The 25,031-nt window shown below is 31.6% G+C and overlaps 1 protein-coding gene and 1 long non-coding RNA gene across 4 annotated transcripts in view; one reads left to right on the top strand and one right to left on the bottom strand.

Annotated features, from left to right (window-relative positions):
* Positions 1-10,382, top strand: part of LOC122720623 (lachesin-like) — a 190,053-nt gene extending 179,671 nt beyond the window's left edge. The window contains exons 8-9 of the mRNA XM_043947427.1: positions 590-760; positions 10,135-10,382. Of these exons, the coding sequence (XP_043803362.1) occupies positions 590-760; positions 10,135-10,382 (419 nt within the window). The remainder of the gene's footprint in view (positions 1-589; positions 761-10,134) is intronic.
* The window catches only part of LOC122720624, an 85,852-nt gene that overhangs the window by 52,888 nt on the left and 7,933 nt on the right, over positions 1-25,031 (bottom strand). The window lies entirely within an intron of this gene.

Genomic DNA, 25,031 nt, shown 5'->3' with positions numbered 1-25,031 from the left:
TTTTTTTTTTTTTTTTTTTTTTTTTTTCTTTTTTTCCCCTCTACCTTCTTACGATGTAACGTTCTCCGTGGGACGAAGTTTGCATAATTCGATTTGCCTTTTATACGGAATTATTTGTACAGATTGCTTTGGAATTTTTTCTTCCTTGATTATTGCAAATGTTAATCGAAATCGTGTACAGTTTAAAGAAAATATTGAATTAATTTTTCTTTCGTTCTTAAAAAAAAAAAAAAAATGAAGATCGAAGATCGTTAATTTCACAGTTTTAAAAAAAAGGAATCCTTTTAGAAATTGGAGAGAAGAAAGCAAACGGCTTAGAATATTTCTTGCTAGAAAGATAAAGAAGCGGAGTCGTATATAAAGAAATTTATCCGGCTGTGAATTTTGCACGGCTTTGCTCTAAGAATAAAATATATAATAATAAAAATGAAAGCTGGTTTTACAAAACACATTAAGAAGCCTTATTTCATAAACTTCTTTGTTTCCACAATTCCATGATCGAAATAATAATCTTAATTAAAATTGGTAATAAAGGAAAAAAAAAAAATTCGATAAAATGCGATAACACGATATGAAATTTTTGTTTCAGGTGAAATGATAATTAGCAACCACAAATACTCGATGTCAGAGGTGAAGACGTCCGTGTACAGTGTACAGATGCGATTGGTGATCATGAATCTGCAAAAGCAGGATCTCGGTGGTTACAAATGCATCTCGAAGAACTCGATCGGCGATGCCGAGGGAAACATTCGACTTTACGGTGAGTTTTCATGGATAATGCGTTTATGAGGATCGCAACTTGAAAGTTTTCAAACTTTCTCTACCTTTACTTATCCCGGAGAATTTTTCTACTTTGCAACTACTCGTTGTAAAAATGTGGTGTACTCTCGCGCACGTACAGTATTCTATGTTATAGGTGTACAGTTTCATGAAAGTGTTTCAAAAAAAAAAAAAAAAAATCAGTTACACGAAATACTTGGATAAATAATAAATATCGAATTTCTAAAAGTGGATAATAGCAGATTTTTATAAACGTAAAAATCGTGAATCAAAGATATTGAGATTGTTGTTGAAGTAACAAATTATAATATTAATAAATATTCGCATTTATATTAATTTTTTTGTTTTATAAAAAATAAACGCTTTAAAAATCGTTCGTTTAACACACAGGAAGGTGTAATTAAAGAAGGTGTAACAATAATTCAAATGTTTTTTTAAATTCATATTCTGGAAATATACACGCGGTATTTTCTCCCTTTTTTTTCTTTTTTTAAAATACATTTAAATACATGCGTGAAAAATACACGTCTCACAATATCGCGATTCTGTGTAATCCAATGTTAATTGGATCGCATACGTGTGTTGCGTTACGTTCGCTTAATTAGAGGAAGTGTGATAAAAATTAGAGTGAGGTCAGTCGATGCAGAGACCGCAGAATGTATAAGGTAAAATTGTGTTGTTCATTTTGTTTGTTAATAATTGCTATTTGTTAGAATAGCAGGGAATACGAAATGTACGAGAAAAAAAAGAGGGTAATATCTTATTATCTTATCATTTTTACGTTTAATCTTATACTATATTATTCCCTTCTATTCCAACAAATAAATATACAATTTAGTATACAATTTAGCTTAAAAGTTCACCATTAAATCGTATTAAAATTAGGGAAAAATTTAAACTCTCATAACTCCGAAGATAATAATTTTCTGTTAATGGATGAAAGACCATTAGAAGCGCGGAACCTTCCCCTTTAAAACGCTTTTTCATTCATCCCGATACGACTTCCGGTTCTCGAGATATCGTCGTGTAAAGGAAACGGTAATTTTTAATCGTTTACTATCTCTTTCCTTGTCGCTTATTCGGACCTCTCGCTCGCGCCTCGTCTCACTGACCTATACCAAACTCTAGACAAGTGCCAGACGCGATTCCTGGAAGAGCGTAGTACGCGTATTTCCAAGAAATAAAAATATCAGCGGAGCCCATTCATAATTGAAGCGCCATGAAAACTGCTTATATCTCAGCAACCGATCGAGATATCGGAGTAAATCAAAAAATGGCTTCAATGGCATGGCTTCCTCTATTTCCTCAATAGATTTTGTTGTTAATTTCCTCTCAGATTTTTTTATATAAAAAATTGAAAACTGCGTGAATGCAATGGTTCAATGGTCGTGATGTAAAATAATATGAAGATATAATTTAATATGACGTAATATAACGTATTATTTTTATATTAATCGAATATTAATAATACGAAATTTCCTCAATTCACCTTATCATATTTAAAAATATAAATATACCTAAAAAATATCAACAAATTTTATCAACTATTAATTTGATCATCAGCCAAATTTATAAAATCACCAGAGGAAAAAAAAAATTATCATTCAAAGTAGAAAAATAATTATTATTCGCGGATAAATATACACGTCAAACTGTCAAGCTTCACAGCACACGTGGATTATTGAAATCGTTGTTAACAATTTACATGCAAATCAAAGATAAATGCCCGCACGGAATAATTGAAATAATCGCATTATTGATATACAAGAAGATATCGGGAATAATAATGATTCTCGACGACACAAATAAAATATGATATATATATATATAAATTTTTTTTCGAAACAAGATTGACCTAGGGTCAGCAAAAAAAAAAGAAAATAAATTTCGTTCGAGTCTGCAAAATTTTCCACGTATCTATATCGAGTTAACCGATACCTACTATCACTGTTGGCAAAGTAGATCGAACGACATAGTTATTCGCGATGTATAATGGTCGTTCACCTAATGACAATGGCAATTAGCATTGATTATTAATTTGAGCGTAATAGCCGCTGTATCGGGGTCCTGGAATTGGCCAAGCTGCTTATTTTTGCGAAACTGATGGTTATCGTATACGCGATCTCCGCGAATCCAAATTTGTTTCGTTGCCGATTCCCGACGTGGATATATTCGTTTGACTATTCGGTGAGGGAGGGGGGGAAAAAAAAAATAAATAAAAAAATGTTTTGTCCGCGTATATCGTTGCGTAAAAAACGATAAATTTTAATTCTAAGCAAAACTGCGACTGATGTATTTATTCCGTGAATAATAATTTGCAATTTGGTCAGTGATGTATTTATAACGTACACGTATATTTTTTTTTATCCGAATATGGTTTTTCTTTTCTTTCTTTTTTTTTTTGAAAGTATATTATATCCGTGACAAACACGGAATTAATATAGAAAATGTGTAAAATTCCTTTCGATTTTTGATTGAATGATCGATGTTGACGGATAATAATAAGTTGAAATTAACAGTGCGAGTTTGAATTGGGGAAAATTGTAATGGTTAAAAAAAAATTTTTGATACTTTTGATATACACCGTGCAGTTTATTTCGGATGAGAGAATTTCTTTTTGGAATAAAATCGTATTCAAAATCACACAGAAAAATAATATTTTATATTTTTGTAAAGTCAATAAAATTTTTTTCCCTGTATAAAAACTTTCACTGGAATAGAAAATATTTCCATTAAATTGCTTTACAACATTACGTAAAATATACTTTTGACAAAAAATTTATAACAACTGGAAGGAATGAAATGAAATGAAATGAAATAAAAAATTAGATCCAATTCGACAATAAGACTATAAAAATTTAATAAAAATATCAACAATGCGATATCCCAGGGGATATCTAAAATTCCGCTGGATGGAATAAATATACTGGGCAATAAAATATTTTTCTTTTTTTTTTTTTTTTTTTTCTAAAAAACTATTGACTATTGACTGTTGGGTTAATAAAAGGAATGACCGTTGACCATGGTGATAATTCTCCAAATATCAAAAATCCGTTAGCCATTTCCGTTCCGCTCGTTTTATTCGGTGAAAAATCTCGAGTGTGCTTGAAAAAAAAAAACAACAACAAAACGAAAAAAAAAAAAAAAAAAAANAAAAAAAAAAAAAAAAAAAAACGAATTTCATTCCCAAATAATCGCACGCGGCGCATGTTGTTTCCCCCCCTCCCTTCCCCTTCGTACTTAGCAATATAAATTTTCGAATAAAAGTTCCGGGAGACAACGCGTATGCGGTATATAACAAGACTGCAACTTTAAAATGATCGAATTTATTGCGACGTCCTTTGCTCGTTCGTCGGTGGTGCAACACGAATTTTATATATCGCAAACTTCGTGATGTAAATCCACGGAGACAAAATTATGAAACGAAATTCAGACTTGGAAATAATCGTACTTAAACTCTCGTATGTCTCGAAACGTTCTTTTTTTTTTTTTTTCTTCTTCTTCTTCTTTTATATTTTTTTCTAACAAATTTTTTCAAAGCTTTTTTTCAAAGCAAATGTTCCAAAACGGAGGTACATACATAATTCTAATTCATGGTACATTTTGCCGTCATTTGTTATTCACAGTTGAGGAACCATGGGTGTTAAAGAATTCTGTTTATATTGAACCGTATTGGAAAATATAAAGCAGAAAGTGAATGTTTGAGAAAGGTATACAGAATATTTCAGTAAGCGGAATATTTTAATATTGATAGAATTTTTAAAATTGTTAAAAAAATTTTACCGATTAAATTAAGAAAGTTTATAATCCAAATCTTAAAACTAATAATAATATAACAACACGCTTATGGGAACATGATAAAATTAAATCTCTTTTAACTCCAATTAATCTCCGCGATATTTAAAAAAAAAAAAATACAAAATAAATATTCACTTATTCGATTCGAAATAATTTAATTAAAAACCTGAATTTAATTCCAAAAAAAAAAAAAAAATCGAAACATACGAGCAATCTGATCATCAAAAGCGAATCCAAAAATTATATTTCAATCCTCCCTAATTGATTCCCATATTCCCACTCCCGATTCTCTTTGATAAACAGCTTTGATAAACTCGCGCGACAAAATTCACATGCAAATCACGATTCACGTCCACACAAGGAGAGGAGAGAGAGAGAGAGAGAGAGAGAGAAGAAAGAAATCGATTCCCTTCGATCCAACGAAAGGGTGGTGTTGCAAGGCTGGCGTTGAATGGATACGTAGAAGACGTAACAAGTGGAGCAAAACTGGTGCTCAAGTATTTACGGGGGAATTCACGGTTAACACGCAGTCCATTATCAGCGCGCTACGCCTTTCCTCGCTTAATGATGGAAATTTTATCGCGTGAACCCTCCCCTCCCCTCCCCCCTCCGTGTTAAACTAACTGATCCAAGGCTTGTATTAGCGTGTATAGGAGGGGGTGGTGGTTGTCTCGCGGCGTGCTCCCAACTTTCTCGTTGAAGTCACGCGATCGGATAAGCTGCGGGGGATTAACCGTTAAACCGATGGTATAAACGCAAAGAGAGAAAAGAGGGAAATGTAACGGGTGGAAAGGAAGTTTAGGTTGATCTAATATTTCGGGAAAATTGGGTCGAACGTTTTGGGAAGTTGGGGAAAGGGAGATACAACGGTCGAAATAGTTTGATAATTGTTTAGGATGCTTTTGGGGGTGTTAAGGTGGTGAGGAAGGAGGAAGATGGTTAGGTTGTTTCGTTTGTTTGGTAAATTTGGAATTTTTGGAAAGGGGATGATCTTTCGAGGATACGTTTCTGTGGATATTTGTGGTAATTGCGGGTATTTTGTTATTTAGGATATGTTGTTTTTTTGTGACGATGGAGAAAAGTAGTTTCATTAATAATTTGAATGATAAATGTGTTTGTAAAGTAATCTTTTTTTTTAATTTGGAAAATCTATAGGGTCATCTTGTATGTACGTTGATCCTGATAATTGGTAGGGAGAGAAAGAGAGAGGGAGATATCAGGCTATGTTGGATATTAATATTATCGCTGCTATAACACAAGCAAAAGTTGTTTGTTGTAAAACTTTTTAAATTTATCGTAAGATAAATTATTATAAATTTCAATTTTAAATTGAAATAAAAAATCAGGAGAAAGTAGAAATATAAATATAGATTCGTATATTTTGGATAAAAATGAATATTTATTGATATTTAAATCTAATTAATTTAAATTTTAATTCATTGAATTTCAATTTAAAATTTTCAATCAAAGCCGATAATATGACGATTATCTTTAATCTTGTTTCGTGATGATATTGTTCAGACGTTTAATCGATAATCTTTATTACAATTCATATAGTAATTGCATATTATTAATGTTTAAATCTAATTAATTTAAATTCCAAATTTAACAATTATCTTTATTTTATTTTAGTGATAGTATTCTTCAGATATTTGTTCAATGATCTCTATGAAACACACATTAATTTATAACACTTTTCTTTTTTTATTAAATTCTATTATTATGAACCATTATTTGTATATATATTATTTGTACCATTTATTGTTTCCAACTTACTTTCTCCTTCTATTTTTCTATTATCTTTTATTTGATTATTATATCATTACTTATCCTGGAAATTTCGTTGGATGCTCAAATTTCTACACTGTCCGTCTAATAATTTCAGTGAAATCAGAACCTCTCTTTATCGACCTCGTCCTCGAGCATAAAATGACATCGATAGTAAATATTGATTACTAAAAAGTATCTCATTAAAGATATTCGATAAATTATAACGTGGGATAACAAAATTATTTTATCGTTTTACCATCCATCGTATTGTTTATGACAATAAACAATAATAAATCGTTCAATAGAGATTAAAATTTAACGAAATAAATAATCAATTACGCATTTTATTGAGAAATTGATGAACATAAAACGAACATATACGAAAGTATTCAAAGAAAAGTATTCCTCCTAATAATCGATAAACGTTTTATTCAATTCTAATTTTTGTCTAAACACACACACACACACACACACACAAATAAATAACATATAAATAGACTCAAAGCATTTTCGAAAAATTTGGCGCCATATTACATCTCATTCCTTCGTTACAAATAATTTTCATTCATCATTATATAACTTGAATATACAGAAATATTATATCCTCAACGACAATCTATATTTCTATACATCTCAGAAGAATAAGAATTTAAAATATAATTCTCCTCTTAGATTTAATTTTAAAATTAAATATCAAATTAACACCTCGATCGATAAACGATGAAAGGGATCCCCCCCCCACAAGCTACAAACCAGGATCAAAAAATCGTTGGCACACCCTTTTCGTACACGAAAAGACATGATCGAGGATTGGTTCAGAAGAGGAGGAAGAAGTGGAAGCAAATAAGGGATGTAGTAGTGGAAGCGGCGAGCACAAGGGAGGGATGGGGAGGACAATGGCGAGATGTTGGCACGTCACGTCAAGGGCTAAAAGTCCGCGAAACAATATCCAACCACCATCCAACCTCCCCTCCCTCTCCCGGACTCTACATCTCTCTTCCCCTTTTCGGCCGCTTCTTCTGTTCCGTATTAGTTATCGTTTATCAGGCCGGCCAGACAAAACGCGCCGCCGGGAATTGGGTGAGCCATCTGTTGCCAGACATGATCGATAAAAGTCCGCCAAGTGCTATCAGTGCTAAACTGCTATTTCGACGAGCTGCCGCACGTTTCACCCCCTCCTCCCATAACCTTCTCCTCCTTCTCCGAACAAAACGGGCCAAACACCAGTGTGTGTGTGTGTATGCGTGTGTGTGTGTCTCTCTCGTTCTTTTCTTTTCGATTTCTTCTCTCTCTTTCTCTCTCTCTCTCGTTTCTTTTCATCCTCGCCCCTCCCCCGCGCAACATCTGTACGGAACCAGAAACCGATCGAGGAAGTGTATACGCAATAAATTGAATCCGGCCCCTGCAAATTGCTCGTTACGCCCTCGTCCTCCCCTCCCCCACGCTCGATTAGGCTTTTTGCGGAGAGGAATTCTCGATAAAGGATAGAGAATGGAGTCCAAGTTTTTTTTCTTCCGCGTGGGTTATGCCCACGTTTCCATTGTGCTTTGAAGGAGGGTTGTGGATGTGTTTTTCGAGCGTTGGAGGCTTTTTTTTTTTAATTATAATTTATATAATTAAGGTTTCGAACCGATGTAACAGATTATTTTGTTGGGATTAATTTGGTTGGGATTAATTTGGTTGGGATTGTGATTTTTTCAATATGGTTTTATTTTAATTCTTCGAGATTATTCGAAAAGATTTTTGTTTAAATTTAATTACTTCGGTTATTTATTAGCGTTCCAATCGATTATTCAAATGATCGAATGAGTCGAATCAATCTGTAAATTCTTTCTCAATTTGTGGAAACGTTAACGTTGAACGAAAGAACTGGATTGTTTTTATTTCGTAATTTCCGGTGAATTACTTGAGGGATATAATAATTTTAGAGAACAATATCGAAATAGTAGGGGCGGGAGCGACGAAACTTCCCATTTCGCCTTTTCCAATTTCTGGTGTGTCAATTTTGCAACACATGGCCCTTGCGTTATCGCGATAGAAGATTGCACTTTTTTCTCCTATTCTCCTTTTTTTTTTTTCGGACAATTCCTCGGGATAACTTGATCAAATTGTTCCCTCGCCCGTGATAGGCCAATTGAAAAATCATTTTACTCGAAAGAGACCAATAAGCGAGTCTAAATGATAATTTATTTGTTATTGATATATATCTTTTTTTATTTGACAAGTAAATTTGTCGACAATTCTTTTGAATAAAGTAATAAATGTTTGAATAATTTATTTATTCCTTTATTTTCTTTTTATTCATCTCGTGTTTCTACATATTTTTCATATATTCACAGATTTTATAATATAAAAAATTTCCAGCGAAAATAACATTCTAATTTTAGTATACGTTCTAACGAGATGTGTATTCTGTCGACTCTGTTTTATTCGCTTGATTCAGTAAAAATATTAGAAATCATATTTATATTTCATAGTTATATAATTATGTTCATAATTCCAAAGGCCAGGAAAGTGTGCGTATATAGATATATATAATTCGCCGTTTTTTTATTATGTTTTTTTATTATTCGGCGAATATCTATAAATAAAATTATTTTATTTCCACGTCAGCGTCAGGGAAAATCAAAGAAAATAACATGAAACGATCATCGATGAAATAAAATTCGAAAATCTAATTAAAAAGGAAATAAATTATATCCGTTTTCTACAAAATTGTATTTTTATTCGATCCACACTTTTGCATTTGCAAAAAAAAAAAAAAAAAACAACTTATTACTATTCCTTCTTGTAATAAATTTTATCCAATGTTACATTAAAAAATGGAATTAAATTCAACGTCCAATTTAAATTAAATCCAAAGTTTCTTCATTTCGGGATTAATTCCCTCTGGGGAAGGGAGGGGGAGAGTTTGTCCACGTGTTGTCGTGGAAAAATTTTCGAAGGAACGGAATCGTAAAGAAATTTTAATATAACAAGTTGCACGGTTTTGCCGTCGGGGAGATAGAGAATATAAAAAAAACTGAAGTATTTTTATGAAACCGCAGCACAAATTTAATATCGCCTGTAAGCAGTTGCACGGGAGATGCCCGGCAGAGATTAGTGTGAGAGTAGTGTACATGTCGATACATGTATAAATTGAATCCACTATAGGAATTCCTCGTCAAAGAGTGGAATTCTTGCTTCCTCTTTTTCCGCCAATACCGCCTTCTATGTACTGTGACGTCGAGCGTGAAAATGCTCCACTCCACCACCCCGTTCCAGTTTCTATCAGGGAGTTATGCATGCGGTAAAAAAAAAAAAAAAAAAAAAGGAAAAAAAAAAAAAAAGAAAAAAAAGAGTGACGTTTGATGTCAGTTAAATTGTCCTTCTAACTATCGGGGAAATTGGTAACGTGACATTGTATCGTATGATTAGTCTTGTGCGAATGAAAATTCGAAAATGTTTCTTGCGTTGTTAGAAAGAATTCTTATAAAGAATTCTTTCATATAAAAAAAAATTTAAAAGTTAATTACTTATGTAAGTAATTTATTCGTGTAATTATATATATATATATATTTTTATTTAATTTTATTTGAAAATTTATTAAGAATTATATTTGATCATCAAGCGATAATAAATACGTGGTGATGAGGTCTGACTATGTAACAACTCGTACTACTAGCTTCGAATCAAATAATTAGAATCTTTCGAGTAAGAAAATATTGCGTTAAAATAATATAAAAATATATCTTTAAAAACTCTTCTTTATTAATCTAACGTGAAATAATTTCTCTTTCTGTTTAGATATGGATCTGCCGAAACACTCGAAGAAATTCATAAGAGGGGAGGATGACACGAACGAGGCGATCAACGATCGAGATCACAGACTGAATCACGTGTATCAAGGTTCTTTAAGGGAAACAGGTTCGACTTTGGAGCCATTCTTCGAAGGCGACGACGTGTCTTCGTCGACGTCCTCGAACGACATTCTACCACCTTGCGTCTCTTGCATCCTTTTGATAGCATTTTCCCAATTTTTCGCTTTCACGTAAAGAACATTATTAAAAAAAAAAAAAAAAAAAAGAAAAAAGAAACACGCGTGATTAACGAAGAAAAAAAAAAAAAAGAAAAGGACGAAGAAATATCATATATTTTTATTTCAACGACGACGATCATCGATTCTTTTTCCCTCGTGTGTTTGTACGCATTCTGTGCTCCGTTATACCGCGAAACAATATGATTTTGGAAGGATTAACGAGATGTTTGTGTTCTCATTTGTTCGATCACTCCATCGATGATACTCTACTACAGGATCTAGCCGACGAATTAGAATCGAAATGGAATTATTTCGGCAGAATTTATTCGGTAAGTAAAGATTACGTACAAATTTTTGTTTCGATCGTTTTTTAATTTTTTCATATCATATATTTAAATGATTATTTTATTACAGTTATATTTATTTTGGATATTTAAAATTTGAATAAGAAAATATTCGTATCATTTTCTTTTCACGGATTTATTTCACGAATGATGTTGATAAAATGAAATTCATTGGCGAAAATTATACACGAAAAATGTTATTCGACGCAAGTCGAACGAGTTTGTTACACACCATTCTACTATACAAAATTTATACAAATTTTGATATTTCATTTTGGATCGATTAACTTTTTCTACAACTTTTCGCAACACATTTGTCTATACTTTTGAAAGTAATAAATAATACGTGTAAACGTAAAAAGAGTTTAGATGAATTAGAGCAATTTTATACGAAACTTCGTGATCTGCACTGTTGAACGACTGATAAAAGTATCGTAAGCCTTATCGGTATACTTTTTGACTAAAAATTCGAGAATTCAATAAACTGGACCAAAATATTAATATATCTAATATATCTAAACGAAAAATTTCTTCGAACGATTACTAGATCCTCTGATTCTTCAAAAATCGATATTCTATTTATCATTTAAAAAAAAAAAAAAAAATGTACAATATACCCAAGTGAGAACCAACAATTAAACGTCCACATTTTATATCGCGAAATTCACTTAAAAATTACTTATCATCAAATTTTTAATTACCATATATTTCGAGATTTAAACGTTGTTATTAGCTTCACTCATAAAAGCTGAATCGAGCAACAAATTATACAAATTATACTTTATCCTATTTGTTAAAATTTTGAAAATTTATTCGTTTCGTTCATTCATTCACGAATAAGAGAAAGTTTAAGAAAATTGATTTTTAACCACAAATATTTCGGGGATCGTTTTAGAAGGCGACAAATTTAAATTCGTTTCGTCGGGCATGTGTTGGGCATTTTTATCTTCCCAATTAAGAAGACACGTCTCGTTAGAGCAATTTCGCCATCCACCTGTTACTCTGTAATCTACTTGACCTATGTGTAAGTCCACACTTTAATGTAGCACCACTCGTGCGATCTTTCAACAAAAGAACCAGACCAGAGAAGTATTTTAAAGTGGTTTTAAAAATACCCGCCAATGTGTCAGGTAGTTAAATGACTATAAAAACTGAAACGGTTGAAGGAAGGAAGGAAAAACATATATATATATATATATACTCTTGGCCTATTAAATGATCGTTTTTTAACGGTTGAAATTTAAGAAGGGATCATGAAAAGATTTTCAATATCAATCAGACATTATTTTAACAGAATAATTTTTAATAATAATCAAATTCTTTTTTATGAAAATATTTAGAGATTCTGATTTCTGTTTTATATAAAATTATATTACAATTAACTATAATAAATTTCGAATTTTAAAACTTTGATACTTTATATATCTTTTTTTTATTTTTATTAAAATTATTCTCTAAAATAATATATCGTTATGTAAAATTTCTCGGGAAATGATACCAGAATTTCGTATACATTTTTAATTTGTGTAAAACATAATAGGATACACGTAAAGCCAACAATCCGCTTTTGTAATCTACTAAAATAATTTCCCTTTGTAATCATTTCACATTATCCCCTATAATTTAATATTGTTCCGTTATATACGGAATTTTAGATAAAATACCTTAATTATTATTTCATTCTTTGACAACTACACACGGAATCACCAATTATCCATTCCTTACGTTCTCTCTTCGAGGAAAAAAACAGATGATCAATTAATTAAAATACCAAAAAAAAAAAAAAAAAGACAAAAACACATCAAAATAATAATACAAGAATTAAAAGAACTTCTCAAATTCTTTTGTACTTTTTACGATTTTATTTGTTATAATTAATCCATCCTTCAACCTATTCATTTCTCAATTTTCATCAACAATTGTAATTCCTAATACCGAAATTCTTTGATGCAATCAAAAAACTTAACCCCCTTTTTCACCATTTTAAATCACGCCACGTCACGAAAAAAAGAAGCGAGCGAGCGAACGAAAAGTGGTTAAAAATTGAAACGAAATTGAATCCTTCTCGCTCGGCATCGTCCACCAAATTGAGCACGCCTATCGGATAACGAGAATGCCCCGCAAAAAAAAAAAAAAAAAGGCCAACAACCCCCCTCTATTCGATTCATCGAATTTCATCCGATCCACACCGATCATCTCGAGAATCGAGCAAAAATCTCCACGACTTTAGACCCCTTCCCCACCCCTCTTTTGTTTACTCGCGCGACACAGAGACAAGAGAAGAAAATGGAGGCATCCAACCCCCTCCATCCTCCGATAAACTCCACGGAGGTGGTGCGCATTATCGCATTATCTGGTCGTGCGACGAACGTGAAATTAATATTCTAACGAATATCGGAGAAACGCAGTTTACGAACATCCCTCGTCACGTCGAACAGCTCGCTCCACCGTGTGATTGTTCGTTCGTAGGCTTAACGAGATATCTCGTTAGCGGCGCGTGTTCGAGGCACCGTGTCCCTCCTCTCTCCTCGGCCCTGTCCAATTGTCCTATCTGTTCCAATGATAGAATTATTAAATCCCGTGCTTTCTCTCTTTTTGTCCTTTAGTGGCGGTTCTTTCCAACGGACGTCTTCCTCTCTGTCCTTTTTTGATGGAGGGTTCAGTGAGGGGAGGGGTGTGCGTCTCTTTTCAACGCGTGTGAGTTCGGTGGTGGAGATCAGTGTTTCTCAACGTAACGCGTGTGTGAGTAAAAGGAATAAATTTTGAAGGTAATTGAAAAATAATGTATTTATTTTTTTCAAGACAATGGCGACAATGATACTCTGATCTGTTGTATCTCTGAAAATTGATTATGGTAAAGGAAAAATTTTTCAGATGTTGTGTATATAAAAGGAAGGATTTTAATAAGATAAGATTTGTCGATCAGCCATTGAAGTGGTCGAAGAATTATGATTGATCAGAGGAATGATAAAAATTTTTGTTTAGGTTGAAAGGATTTAATTCCAAGGAATATTAATTTTCTTCGACAAATACATAAAGATTCCAAAAACGAAGGAAGAATCAAGGAGTAATGAAAAAAGTGTAGTCATTTAAAAGAGATCTTGCGATAAAGGAATGCAATAAAAAAGAAAAGGTTGAGAAACACTGATACAGAGGAGTTTCTCGTTTCTCTTCGATCAAAGTGGACGCGATATTATTATAATCGTTGACAAGGATATCAGGCAACCGATATAAATAAACGTGAAATTTAGTTACGTAGCTCGTCATCGAGCACAAAGAAACGCGTGTGAATTTGATTTGATTAAAACGAATCGACGAAACGTTTCGCGTAAATGATGCGGAGGGTGGTTGGATAATTTGTTGTTCGATGGCTTTTGATAATTCTCAACTCATTGAACGATAATTTACAATTGAGAAGAATTGTTTAAAAAAAAAAGGTACGTAGACTTGAAAAAAAAGAAAAGGAAGATTTGAAAAATGGAATAAAGGAATCATTTTCCATTGTTTTACAACAATGAAATTCTTTGCAAAAATTTAATTTGGCTAATTTTTTTTTCTTCTTTATTCTAATTAGTTTCCTTTTTTTTTTTTTTTTTTACTTAGTAGCTTAATAATCATTAAAAAAATTTACACAGAGATTTCATATATCAATTTTTTACGTCATTAATGAATCCAATTAAAATTACGAACGGTATTATTCACACGTTATTCACGCGTTTCATTAGAACAATGAAAAAAAATGAATGGAAATTTCATCGTTGATGTAGGTATCATCGAGAGGAAAAAAATGTGAATTCTATTATTTCGTTATTTCCTTTTTTCTTTTCTTTTTTTCTTTTTTTTTTTTATATATATATATAGATATATATATTTTTCGATGGAGAACAAGGAATAAATTGGCAATTATCAGCAATATTTATGCGAATCCAATACATATCCCTAATCAATTACAACGTAGTGATAATTAATTTGACATTTTTAAGCAACGATTAGGAGTACACAAGTCTGAAGATATCGTTAGATTTGTAATAAATGCGAGAAAAAAAAAAAATTGTACAGATAACCTGAATTTATGGTAATCGTTACACGAATTACAAAATTAAATTGACAAATTACTTAATTAATAAAGTAATTTAAAGTTAGAAAATTTAGTTAGCGAGCAAAGAAAAATACATCTTTTAATATTCGAATTAAAGTTTTCTCAGTTTTATATCAAATTATATATTTCATACTTATTCTTTCTATTTAAACTTTTAATGAGTTCAAAAAAAGAGAGAAAAAAGTTCTTTTGTTAACAACAGAAACAATTGGATCAATCAATTTCTTAATTAATTTTACGGATACATAATACCGTTATTTTAATATCGTTTCGGATTTGTTATTTGTTATACCTTCGATTATTTCCAACAAATAATTAATCGAGAATCGCAATCAAATTTTTGCAAATTAAATATAAATTTTAGAGAGAAACATACTTACGCTACGAAAATTGTAAATCAAATCCTTATTACGAATTGAACCGAAGCAATTTTCATAGCTTTTTTCCTTTCAGAAAAATTGCAAAAATTTAAATTCATATCCCAATTAAAAATCTCAATGGAAAAATGGCAAAATAATTTAAGCAAAAAAAGTTATATCATAAAGTTAAACTCTAATAGGAAGAGATCAAATTTTTAATATATTATATCTCATAAAAGTTTCAAAATTCGCAGATAAAATAATACAAATTAAATCCTTGAAATATCCACCAATGTGAATAAAGACCAAACCCACGCATAATCAAAAATTTTCTTCCCTAATATTTATTCATTTGAATCTGTCACGAAACTGGACAAGAATAAATTTCCAAACCAACAAAAGATCGTATTTTATTCTATTAAAAAAAAGATTATAAAAATTATCTGTGTAACGATAGCGATAAATGCACTGCCACAACAGTAAAAATATAGATTCATTCAGCGTGCAGCGTGCAGCGTTTTAGCTCCCATTTTTCCATCTCTCGCGAGTAAAAAAGGGTGAGACGAAAAAAAAAAAAAAAAAAAAAAAAAAAAAAAAAAAAAAAAAAGAAAGCAAAAAGAGGAAAAAAAGAGAAAAGAGAAGAAAGGAAAAAAAAAAGTCGGCAAAAAAAAGAAGAGAGTCGCGCGATCAAGCACAAAATCATTAATTAAAAGTCGTCGTATGAGCGTGAAAACGAAGTTGTATCCTGTGCTTTCGATACTGTTATATCGGTGTGCATGCAGTGAACGCCACGTTGTTCGTATGATGAGCTTCCATCAGTATGTAGTGTAAAGTAAAAGAAATAAAATAAAATTAAAAAAAAAAAAAAAAAGAAAACGAAAAAAAAAAAAAAATGAAAAACGAAGAAAAAGATAAAGATAAAGTGAAAATTATACCGAGCTATAACTCTGTAAGAAACGTAACTTCCCCTGAACCCCTTTGCTTTTGCAATCGACAAAAATAAGAGGAGAGGAATATGTATCGTCGAGCATTTATTACGGCGAGTCGTTTATTATGGATGATCGTTTGCAGCGTGTGTGCATGTGTGCGCATCTTAAACGGGTATGTAACGTTAGGAGATATATATATATATATACGTACGATTTTTACTTATAAATGAAGCGAGCAAGATTCGATATATACGTGTATAATTTGTTATCTCCTTTTAAATTTTAAATTGTGTTGATATGTATTCAATACGTATAAAAGGTAAAATTAATTTTTTATTGAAAAATATTGTAATTTTTCGAGTTCAAAGTATACATACTTTACTATAAAATTAAATTAATCCTGAATGAAAAGATTCTATTTGATACATAAGAGATTAGAAATCGAATTGTTAATTTTACGAATACGTAATATTCGTTTCAACTGTGAAATGGAATTAAAAGAAAGTAAAAACTGATGCTCGCTTCGCTTGAAAGAACGTGCCAAAACGTATGAATTTAGGGTAAAAGTAAAACGCGTTCCATTCAATAAATCTGATTTTTATTCCTCGTCTTTTTTTGTTTTATTATTATTAACGCGCATCGTGAATATTTTATTATTTTTATATTGGTATTCAATCAATACAAGATGTTAATATAACAATGTTTTCGATAAAGATATCATCTTGTTAATAATCGAGGGATCCTTTATTAAAATTTTTTTTAATTAGGAAATGAGATATAATGAACGCTAGCTTTAATTTCTCTTTAACTTATTCGACGGAACGAATTTCTTTGTTTCATAAGAAAATAATCTCTGCTCCTGACTTCCAATTTAATAATTAAACTAGAAACACTTCGTTCGAAAGAAAAAGTGTGAATTGTGCAAAAGAAAAAATAAAAACAAAAATTAAAAAATTCAAGAAACTTTAATTCATATAATTGTTAAATTGAATTTTTAGAAGAATTTTTAGAAGAATTCAAAGAAAATTTGAAAATTTATAATCCAACGAATTTTTGAAAAATTAAGAATATTATTTCGAAATTAAAAATTTCAAAGTTTCAAAATATGAATATTAAAAATTAAAAAATCAAAAAATTTAAAATCCCCTTTAAAAAATTTAGAAACAACTATTCAAGATTTTAGAAATAACATTAGAATTAAAAAACAAGAAAAATCGTTCCGAATATTAAGTTACTCAATTATAATGATAATTTGAAATCTACTTCAAAAACCAAATTACGAATATGAAAAATGAGTGAAGTACGGATGAATGGATGGATCGTTAGTAGAAAGAAAGAATTAAATGCGACATTTAATATCAGTGGATATGAGAATACATTTATGTGTAGATTGTGTAAAATATGGAATATAATGAAACGATATTATTAAAGTTATTGAATTGTTGACTGTAGGTGTTTACGACGGTTACACGATAAATATATATATATATACATAACTATATAATAGATTGTAAGATATAAATAAAAAAAGTGAAATCAAATTACAGTAAAATCGGCCTTCCACGTTACGATAAAACAAAATTCATAGATTTTACGTTTAAAAAAAAAAAATTCTATCGACTCTCTTCTTCGAATAATAATAATGCAAAGTGAAGAAAGATTGATAGAATTTTCTAATAAAATAATTTAGCGTAACAGATATTCCGTTTAATCGATCATTAGATAATTTATTTGATTAGAATTAAATATCTGCTATTATTCATGTTATAATTTGTTAATCGCGAGTCGTTTTAAAATCGTAACTTTAAATTTTTCAATTTGCAAAATTATAAAAACAATTACAGGTGTAAGTGAAATGAAGTGTATATTTATGCAAGACAAAAAGCAATCGGTATAAAAGCGTGTTGTAAAATATATTACGATATTATTTAATTGGTAGTGCATTGTTTACATGAAAAGTATGTAAATACTTTTGTTTCATAAATTGTTCTGTTTTCTCATCACTAAAAAATTCAGATCCTTTAACGAATATATTATTAAAAATCGAGTGAAATCGCAATGAATATTATTATCTCTAAAAAAAAAAAAAAAAATATACCGAATTTAATAGTGTAAGTTAAAGAGCACGTGGGTGAAAGCTAGTGACGAAGGAGAAAAATTGTTTAAGAAAATAGAAAATTCATATCGAACGCATATCGATGGCGTTTCATCCACGTTGTATTTTCCTTGCATATCAAGAAAATATCTTTCGGAATTTCTTTGAATTTTTAAGCGATTTCAAAACGACATCCTCAGGACTATCAGCATCTGAATTTTTATAGTATTGTAAATATTTCATTAGGTTATCTGAAGATGGTCTTAACATTTATGCATATTGCAATTTTATCAAACGTAAGTGAATAAAATATACATATTTTAATACACGACGTTACTTTCTAATTCAAAAATTTACATTCGAATATTTTTCAAAAAACTTAAAAATTCACAAAATTGTGAAAAGTGGAACATTTTCATTAAGATGATCACCTATTCCATCTTTGGATACCCAATGAAAATAATTTAAAAAAAATGACAACAACAACATCCTCTTTCCATTTCTACACTCGATCAATTTCATTTGTAAACAAATAATCTATCCAAACTCGACTTTCTATGCTTAATTACTTAACAAACGCGAAATTAGTGTTAGTATCCATTATCATCAATTTGCGATGATTAGTATTCATCTATGTGCCGATTTGATAATAATAAAAAAAAAAAAAAAAGAAACCAGAATAAAAAGAGAGAGAATAAAATAATAAATATGTATATGATTGGTTAACCTTTGAGAAGGATTCCAAAAAATTGTCCTTCTATAAATGGTCTGGCCTTAATATATTTTGCACTATACATACAAACATACATACATACATAATGTTATTTAAAAAAAGAGAAAGAAATAAAAAATGAGCGGACAGAAACATTTCTCCTATTGTGAATACGATCATCTTTCCCTTCGAATATTTAAGGGCGCATCGCATATTGTACAATAATCACGCGCATACATATGTAATAAGTTAATATAATGTATGCATATATATATATAGTATAATATATGAATATAATTAACGATATGCATACCTGCGTCAATGTAATTAAATAATGTACCATGTAATAACATGATCCCAGTGATGGATACTTGTACTAAGCCTACCAATGAATTATCGCACTGCTGGTACCAAAGGAGATAATTATATAAATATGAATATAAATACAAATATAAATATAAATATATATATATATATAAATATAAATATAAATATAAATATATATATATATATGAAACTGAATAAAGAAACGATTAATGTATAAGTTTTATTGTCCATCATTTTTAATCCTGTCAATTTACATAATGATGATTAGTGATTTAATATTAACTAATGATTTTTTTTTTATTTTTAAATCAATTAGTTGAAAAAATTTCTTGTGAAAATTTCAAGAAAAGAAAAATTCAATATCTCTGTCCCATTAAGAATAAATCTTGAATATGAAAATATTTTATGATGTATATACAATCATAAAATAATTTCTTATAATTTTATGAATATTATGGATACCAAAAAACGAAATTCTATACTTTCTATACTACGAAATTTTAAACCTATCATTTTATTAACTTTTGCTTTTTCTTACTTTCAGATCAACACATCATTGTTCCAATATCTCATTAACCTTCCAATCCATCCTAATCAACATAATATTTCATTTTACAAAAATCCATCAAAGAACGGATTCATTATACTCCTCGCATTTACGAGCCTATCTTTTTTCATTAAAAAAAAAAGGATGAGCAAAAAGAAGAAAGAAAAAATATACATATATATACACATATTTCTGCATCGTTCGTCCCATAGGAGTCTGCGCGATGTTTCGCGTTGAAAAAAATAGGCGGCACATTCGAAGCATTGATACTCGTTGACCCTGAACAAAATCATCCAACTTGGATGCCCTTCGCTTGCCAGGCACAAAGGGCGCAGCAAAGGGCGAGCTTTTCCATTTATATCGTTCAAAGAGACATCGGGCAACGTCCGTTATTCGTATATCAAATGGAATGTATCGTGTTTAACCCCCTCGCCATCACGTCATGAAAATGACTGATGGCAGAACACCGAAATCCTGTTTCACGGCCCGGTTTTCGGATCTAACGAGATGAAACCGTTGAAAGTCGGTGTCTTCGAAACGGAAAGGCTTCTATCTATCTATCTCTCTCTCTCTCTCTCTCTGTGCGATTCATGCATGGACAAATTGCCCCCTTTTTTCCACGAATGTGGCTTTGTTAAAGAGATCCTTTTGTTCGTTTTCGTTGGAATTTGATACTACGATTGTTTTTTTTTTTTTTTTTAGATGCTCTATGGATTTAGATTTCTGGAATGGAAAATAATTTCTTTTCTTTTTTTGGTATGGAATTAAGTATTTTGAGATTTTGAGATAGGACGAAATCAAGAGGATTGGATTAAATTTGATATATGTATTCTTGGAGATTAGGTTTTTTGTGGAATTTATTTAGAGACTGGTTTATAATTATATATATATATATACGTCTCTCTAATTCGTCCATTTTCATTATCCAATTTTAAACAGAGGCAAGAAATTGAATCTTCTTTCCTCGGAGGTAATTGTATATATATAAATTCTCAATGATGAGGAATTAATTAGAAAATAATTAAAAATCGTTATTTTTTCGAATATAATATTTAATATTTGAACACGTTTTAGCTGCATAAAAATCCACGGTCTATTCATACATTTTTGCATAACTTTCGCGTTTGTTTCGCCCTACGAAATTGTCTCGCGAATGTATATTATCATTTTGAATATATCTGTGCATCTATTCCCTGTATTCAAGATGAACACACTTTTTACGACGGCGATATTTCCTTCGACATTTGCCGGCGAAAATTATATGTTAATGCGTAGCACCGGCGAACAGACGACGGGCATATAAAAAAATTGCGGGTGAACGAGAAAAGGGAAATATGCGGGGGTGGAAAGTTGCATGGATGATGAGCGAAGTTTACAGACATGCGTGGATGTTCGCCTCTATTTTTATCCGCGTGAGAGAAAACCTCTTGGCTGGAATATTGTTGTAAAACTGGTTTAAGGTCGAAAAGATATCCGGGGAGAATTCATTATTTTAAGGTAAATGTGATTTTAAATTAATCCCAATTTTAATAAAACAATTGATTATTTCATTGTAGTTACAAAATGTATCTTTTAGAAAATTTTATTATTATCATTAAACAATTGTACTTATTTGTACAATGTTACACGCAAATGTTAACTCATACGATATTTATTTATATTATTCACTGGATTATTGATATTTAATATTAATATAACGATTGAATTATCTAAGATAAGATAAAAAATACGGTCCGTTTTTAATCTTCGATTAATCTTAATTCGCATACAAAATTCTCGAACGAAAGAATTATCAAACGATACAGTTTCAATATTACAACAGTTAGCTTCATTACTACTGTATTACGATTTCAATACGTATAGGATCGATAGTTTCATTAACAACTGTGCCACGATCTCGATATACGATTCATTTGATTCGCAGTGAAGAGCATTAGGATCGATCCTCATCTTTAATGAATCACGGAAACGAACGTTGATTACATATCGATTAACGAGTTCTAAATAATGCGGCCGGTTAATAGAACCGGGATGCAGACGTTTATTGCGGTAATTTATCCTTTATAATTCTTTAAAGTATGACGGAAATGTTTCGGCCACCGGGGTTATGAACCGAATCCGATACGAGCGGACGCGAAGTAATAAAAGCCAAATTGGTTCTGTCCGATTTGAACAATGAAAGTGCGAAGAGTGATTAATTAAGCGATACACGTGATAAACGGATATGCCATAAACGTCCGTCCTGACCGGTGCATTATCGCGTGTACGATGGAAAATATGTACTCATCGAGGGCATTATACGCCGTGACAACGAGTCGATGCGTATTATTATATTTTGCATTGCGGTACCCGGTTGCCAAATCGATGCCCGATTTATAACAAAATATCGAACGAATAAAATTGATAGTTTGAAGCCCGAAGATACGCGATGTCAAAGGATATACTCTCTCGTGTGATATTTGTTTTAATTATCTTTTTTTAATGGATATATATATATATATATATATATATATATATCGTGAATGTAAATTAAATATAGGATGGTATATAATAACTTTTTCGTAGGTGGAGCATGGAAATTTCAAGATCAGTTGGATCTTTTTAAATAGCAAGTGTAATAGTAAGTATATATAGGAATGTTATCAAACACGTTTGTTTAAAAAAATGTTTTTCTTTATTACGAATAACACAAAGTTGTACGAGAGTTTGTAAAAATTTGTATTTATCTATTACAAGAATTGATTTATTAAAAAAAAAAAAAAGAAAAAAAAGAAAGAACGCTTTAATTATACATAGAGACCAATAAGAGTTCTCATGATACGATGTTAAAATTTCCAATACTCGTGAAAAAAGAATTTCCAAATTTTCAAAATTGATAGCACGATAGGTGGAAGGAAAGGCGCGATTAAAAATGTAATTTGTTTCACGTCGATATCTCGATTAATCGCAAAGATATAAAGCTTCGAATTATAGAATGCAAAACGCATCGTTTAAGACGATCATGAATGGCGCGCGAATCGCCGTGACCTAGTTTCTTTCTTGGAAATGCGTACGTCGCGTAGTAATAGTAAAAATAACGCTGAGTCAGCGTCTGTCACTGACCAACGCGCGGCGGCCGCGCTTCGGATAGGTCAGTGGCGATGTGCGAGCGAGAGGAGCGACCGTGCGACGAGGACAGCGGTGGTGAAATATTCAGAAATATGCTCCGCTTTAAACGATCGTATCTCGGAAAGGAAGCATCATATCGACGTGAAACAAAAAGCACTTTAAAGAGGAAGGTCTCCTCTTTCTTGCAGCTAAAAGGAGGTACGTGATCACTTTGTACGATATTGCTTGCTGATTAAAAATACAAGGCACTGTTTTCGATGCAGTTGAACGGATTTTGAATTATTATAAAGGTTTTAATATAAATAAAATTGATTTATAGGATGTATAGATATTGGAAATGGATATTTTTTTAAAAAGGAAGAAGAATCGAAAACGTGATAAAATTTAAATTTGTGTTTAAATAGTTGAGATTAAGCGATACGTAAAAAATCGTATTACTTTCGCTAATCGTGTTTCTTTGTGAAAAAGAAATAAAATTAGCATTCACAAATGATGAAGGTTAGTTATTTTCCAGTAGAGTTATTTAATATGTAAACGCTACTTTATACCGGTCGCCACTTTCATCGAGTCAATACTAAGGGATAGGAAGAACCAACATCTTGCCATGGCAGTTTGTAACCGGGATCGTCAGACAAACATCGTTGTAGACATCCCGTCCAGACTCAATACACTCGATGATAGTACTTGGCCAACTGGACTAACATAACTTTGCCGGCCGATGACCAAGTAAATTGCAGATACCGCATCCTCGCCGGCTTGGATATGACCTCGATGATTATTCAATTTAATGAGCCATTGTAGACGCCCTCTGAAACGTGACGTTTACACCGCAACCGATTTCCAAGCCTCCAACGATCGGTCGTTCATGCTTAACGAGTTCGCAGCTCTCTCTCTCTCTCCCTCCCTCCCTCCCTCTCTCTCTCTCTCTCTCTCTCTTCCTCCCCCTTCACCACATTGTTCCTCCACTTGCCGCGTCTCTGTCCGTTCACGAAACGCGCGAAAGTTGTCTCTGTTTCACGTAAATACGGAACCCACCAATACGCGAAAGGTTTACGGCCTGTTTCCTCTTGCTAGAATTTCGATCCTATGACAACCACGCAATTCTAGCCCGCCGATAATTAGTAGACACTTGGAATCGAATTAATCCGCAATACGACGACGGGGATGGCCCTCGACGTCCGGCCATTAATTAAAGATCACCGCCCCAAGGCAGATGGCGAGGGGATGAAATCGCGAGACCGTGGTAACACAATAGGTAAATAAAACCTCGGCGAACATTCGCATTAATTAAATTGCATTTATTCGTTTCGCGTCGACTTTCGAATCGATCACTGGGTTATTCAACTCCCCCCCCGTTCACGTGCTTCGTCTGTGGTTATTAACGAAACCAATCGCGTTTGCCGATTGGACCGACAGCCAAGTAAACTGGGCGCGAATCCTCTCGATTTCTCTCTCTCTTTCTCTCTCTCTTTTTTTTCGAAAGAATCGAAAGTGTGTGTGTACAATTCCACAGATCGAGGGTAATCGAGAGAGTGTGCCGTTTAACGAGCGACCAGCAACGGTATTTCCTAGTGTCGAAACTAGGGACATTTTGAAATTTTTTTTAGCCAATTTTTTTGCAATATTTATTGGCAGTCTTTTGATACTGCAACACGGTCGACAAAGAGAATCGATCTGGTGTATATGCGTGTTGTATTTTTAGATAATAGCCTCGTTGCGAAGTCTGTTTTCGATAAAGAAATTCTATTAGACGAAGCTTCTTTGCGAGAATTTTTGTTAAAATTGATATGTGTAATAATCAATGGACTTTGATCCGTTTTGTTCTTTTTATTTGTAATCGTTGGTATTTTTATATTATTATTTTTTTCTTTTTCATTCCAATTTTTATTCCGTAAAGGAAATCGAAGCTTTCAAAATTTACGTAGTATAAACTTATTAATTCGCGATATAACGAATAAAATAATATAGAAGTGCGTGTATTATTAATAGCGAATGTGAAATCGATCAAACCCGTGTTAATAACCCGATTTAATTATCAATTCAGCGCAATGAGATATTTCAGCAATTGATCATTGTTCAAGTTATTTTGAAAGATCTCCCCCCTTTAAGCTAATTTTCTAGTGAAATTTTAGAAAAGTGCAAAAT

The sequence above is a fragment of the Apis laboriosa genome, unplaced genomic scaffold (assembly GCF_014066325.1).
Source record: "Apis laboriosa isolate Shangri-la unplaced genomic scaffold, ASM1406632v1 scaffold12_cov154, whole genome shotgun sequence".
Taxonomy (NCBI): Eukaryota; Metazoa; Arthropoda; class Insecta; order Hymenoptera; family Apidae; genus Apis; species Apis laboriosa.
Note: the sequence above shows the minus strand (reverse complement) of the source record. Positions and strands in the feature narration are given on the sequence as shown.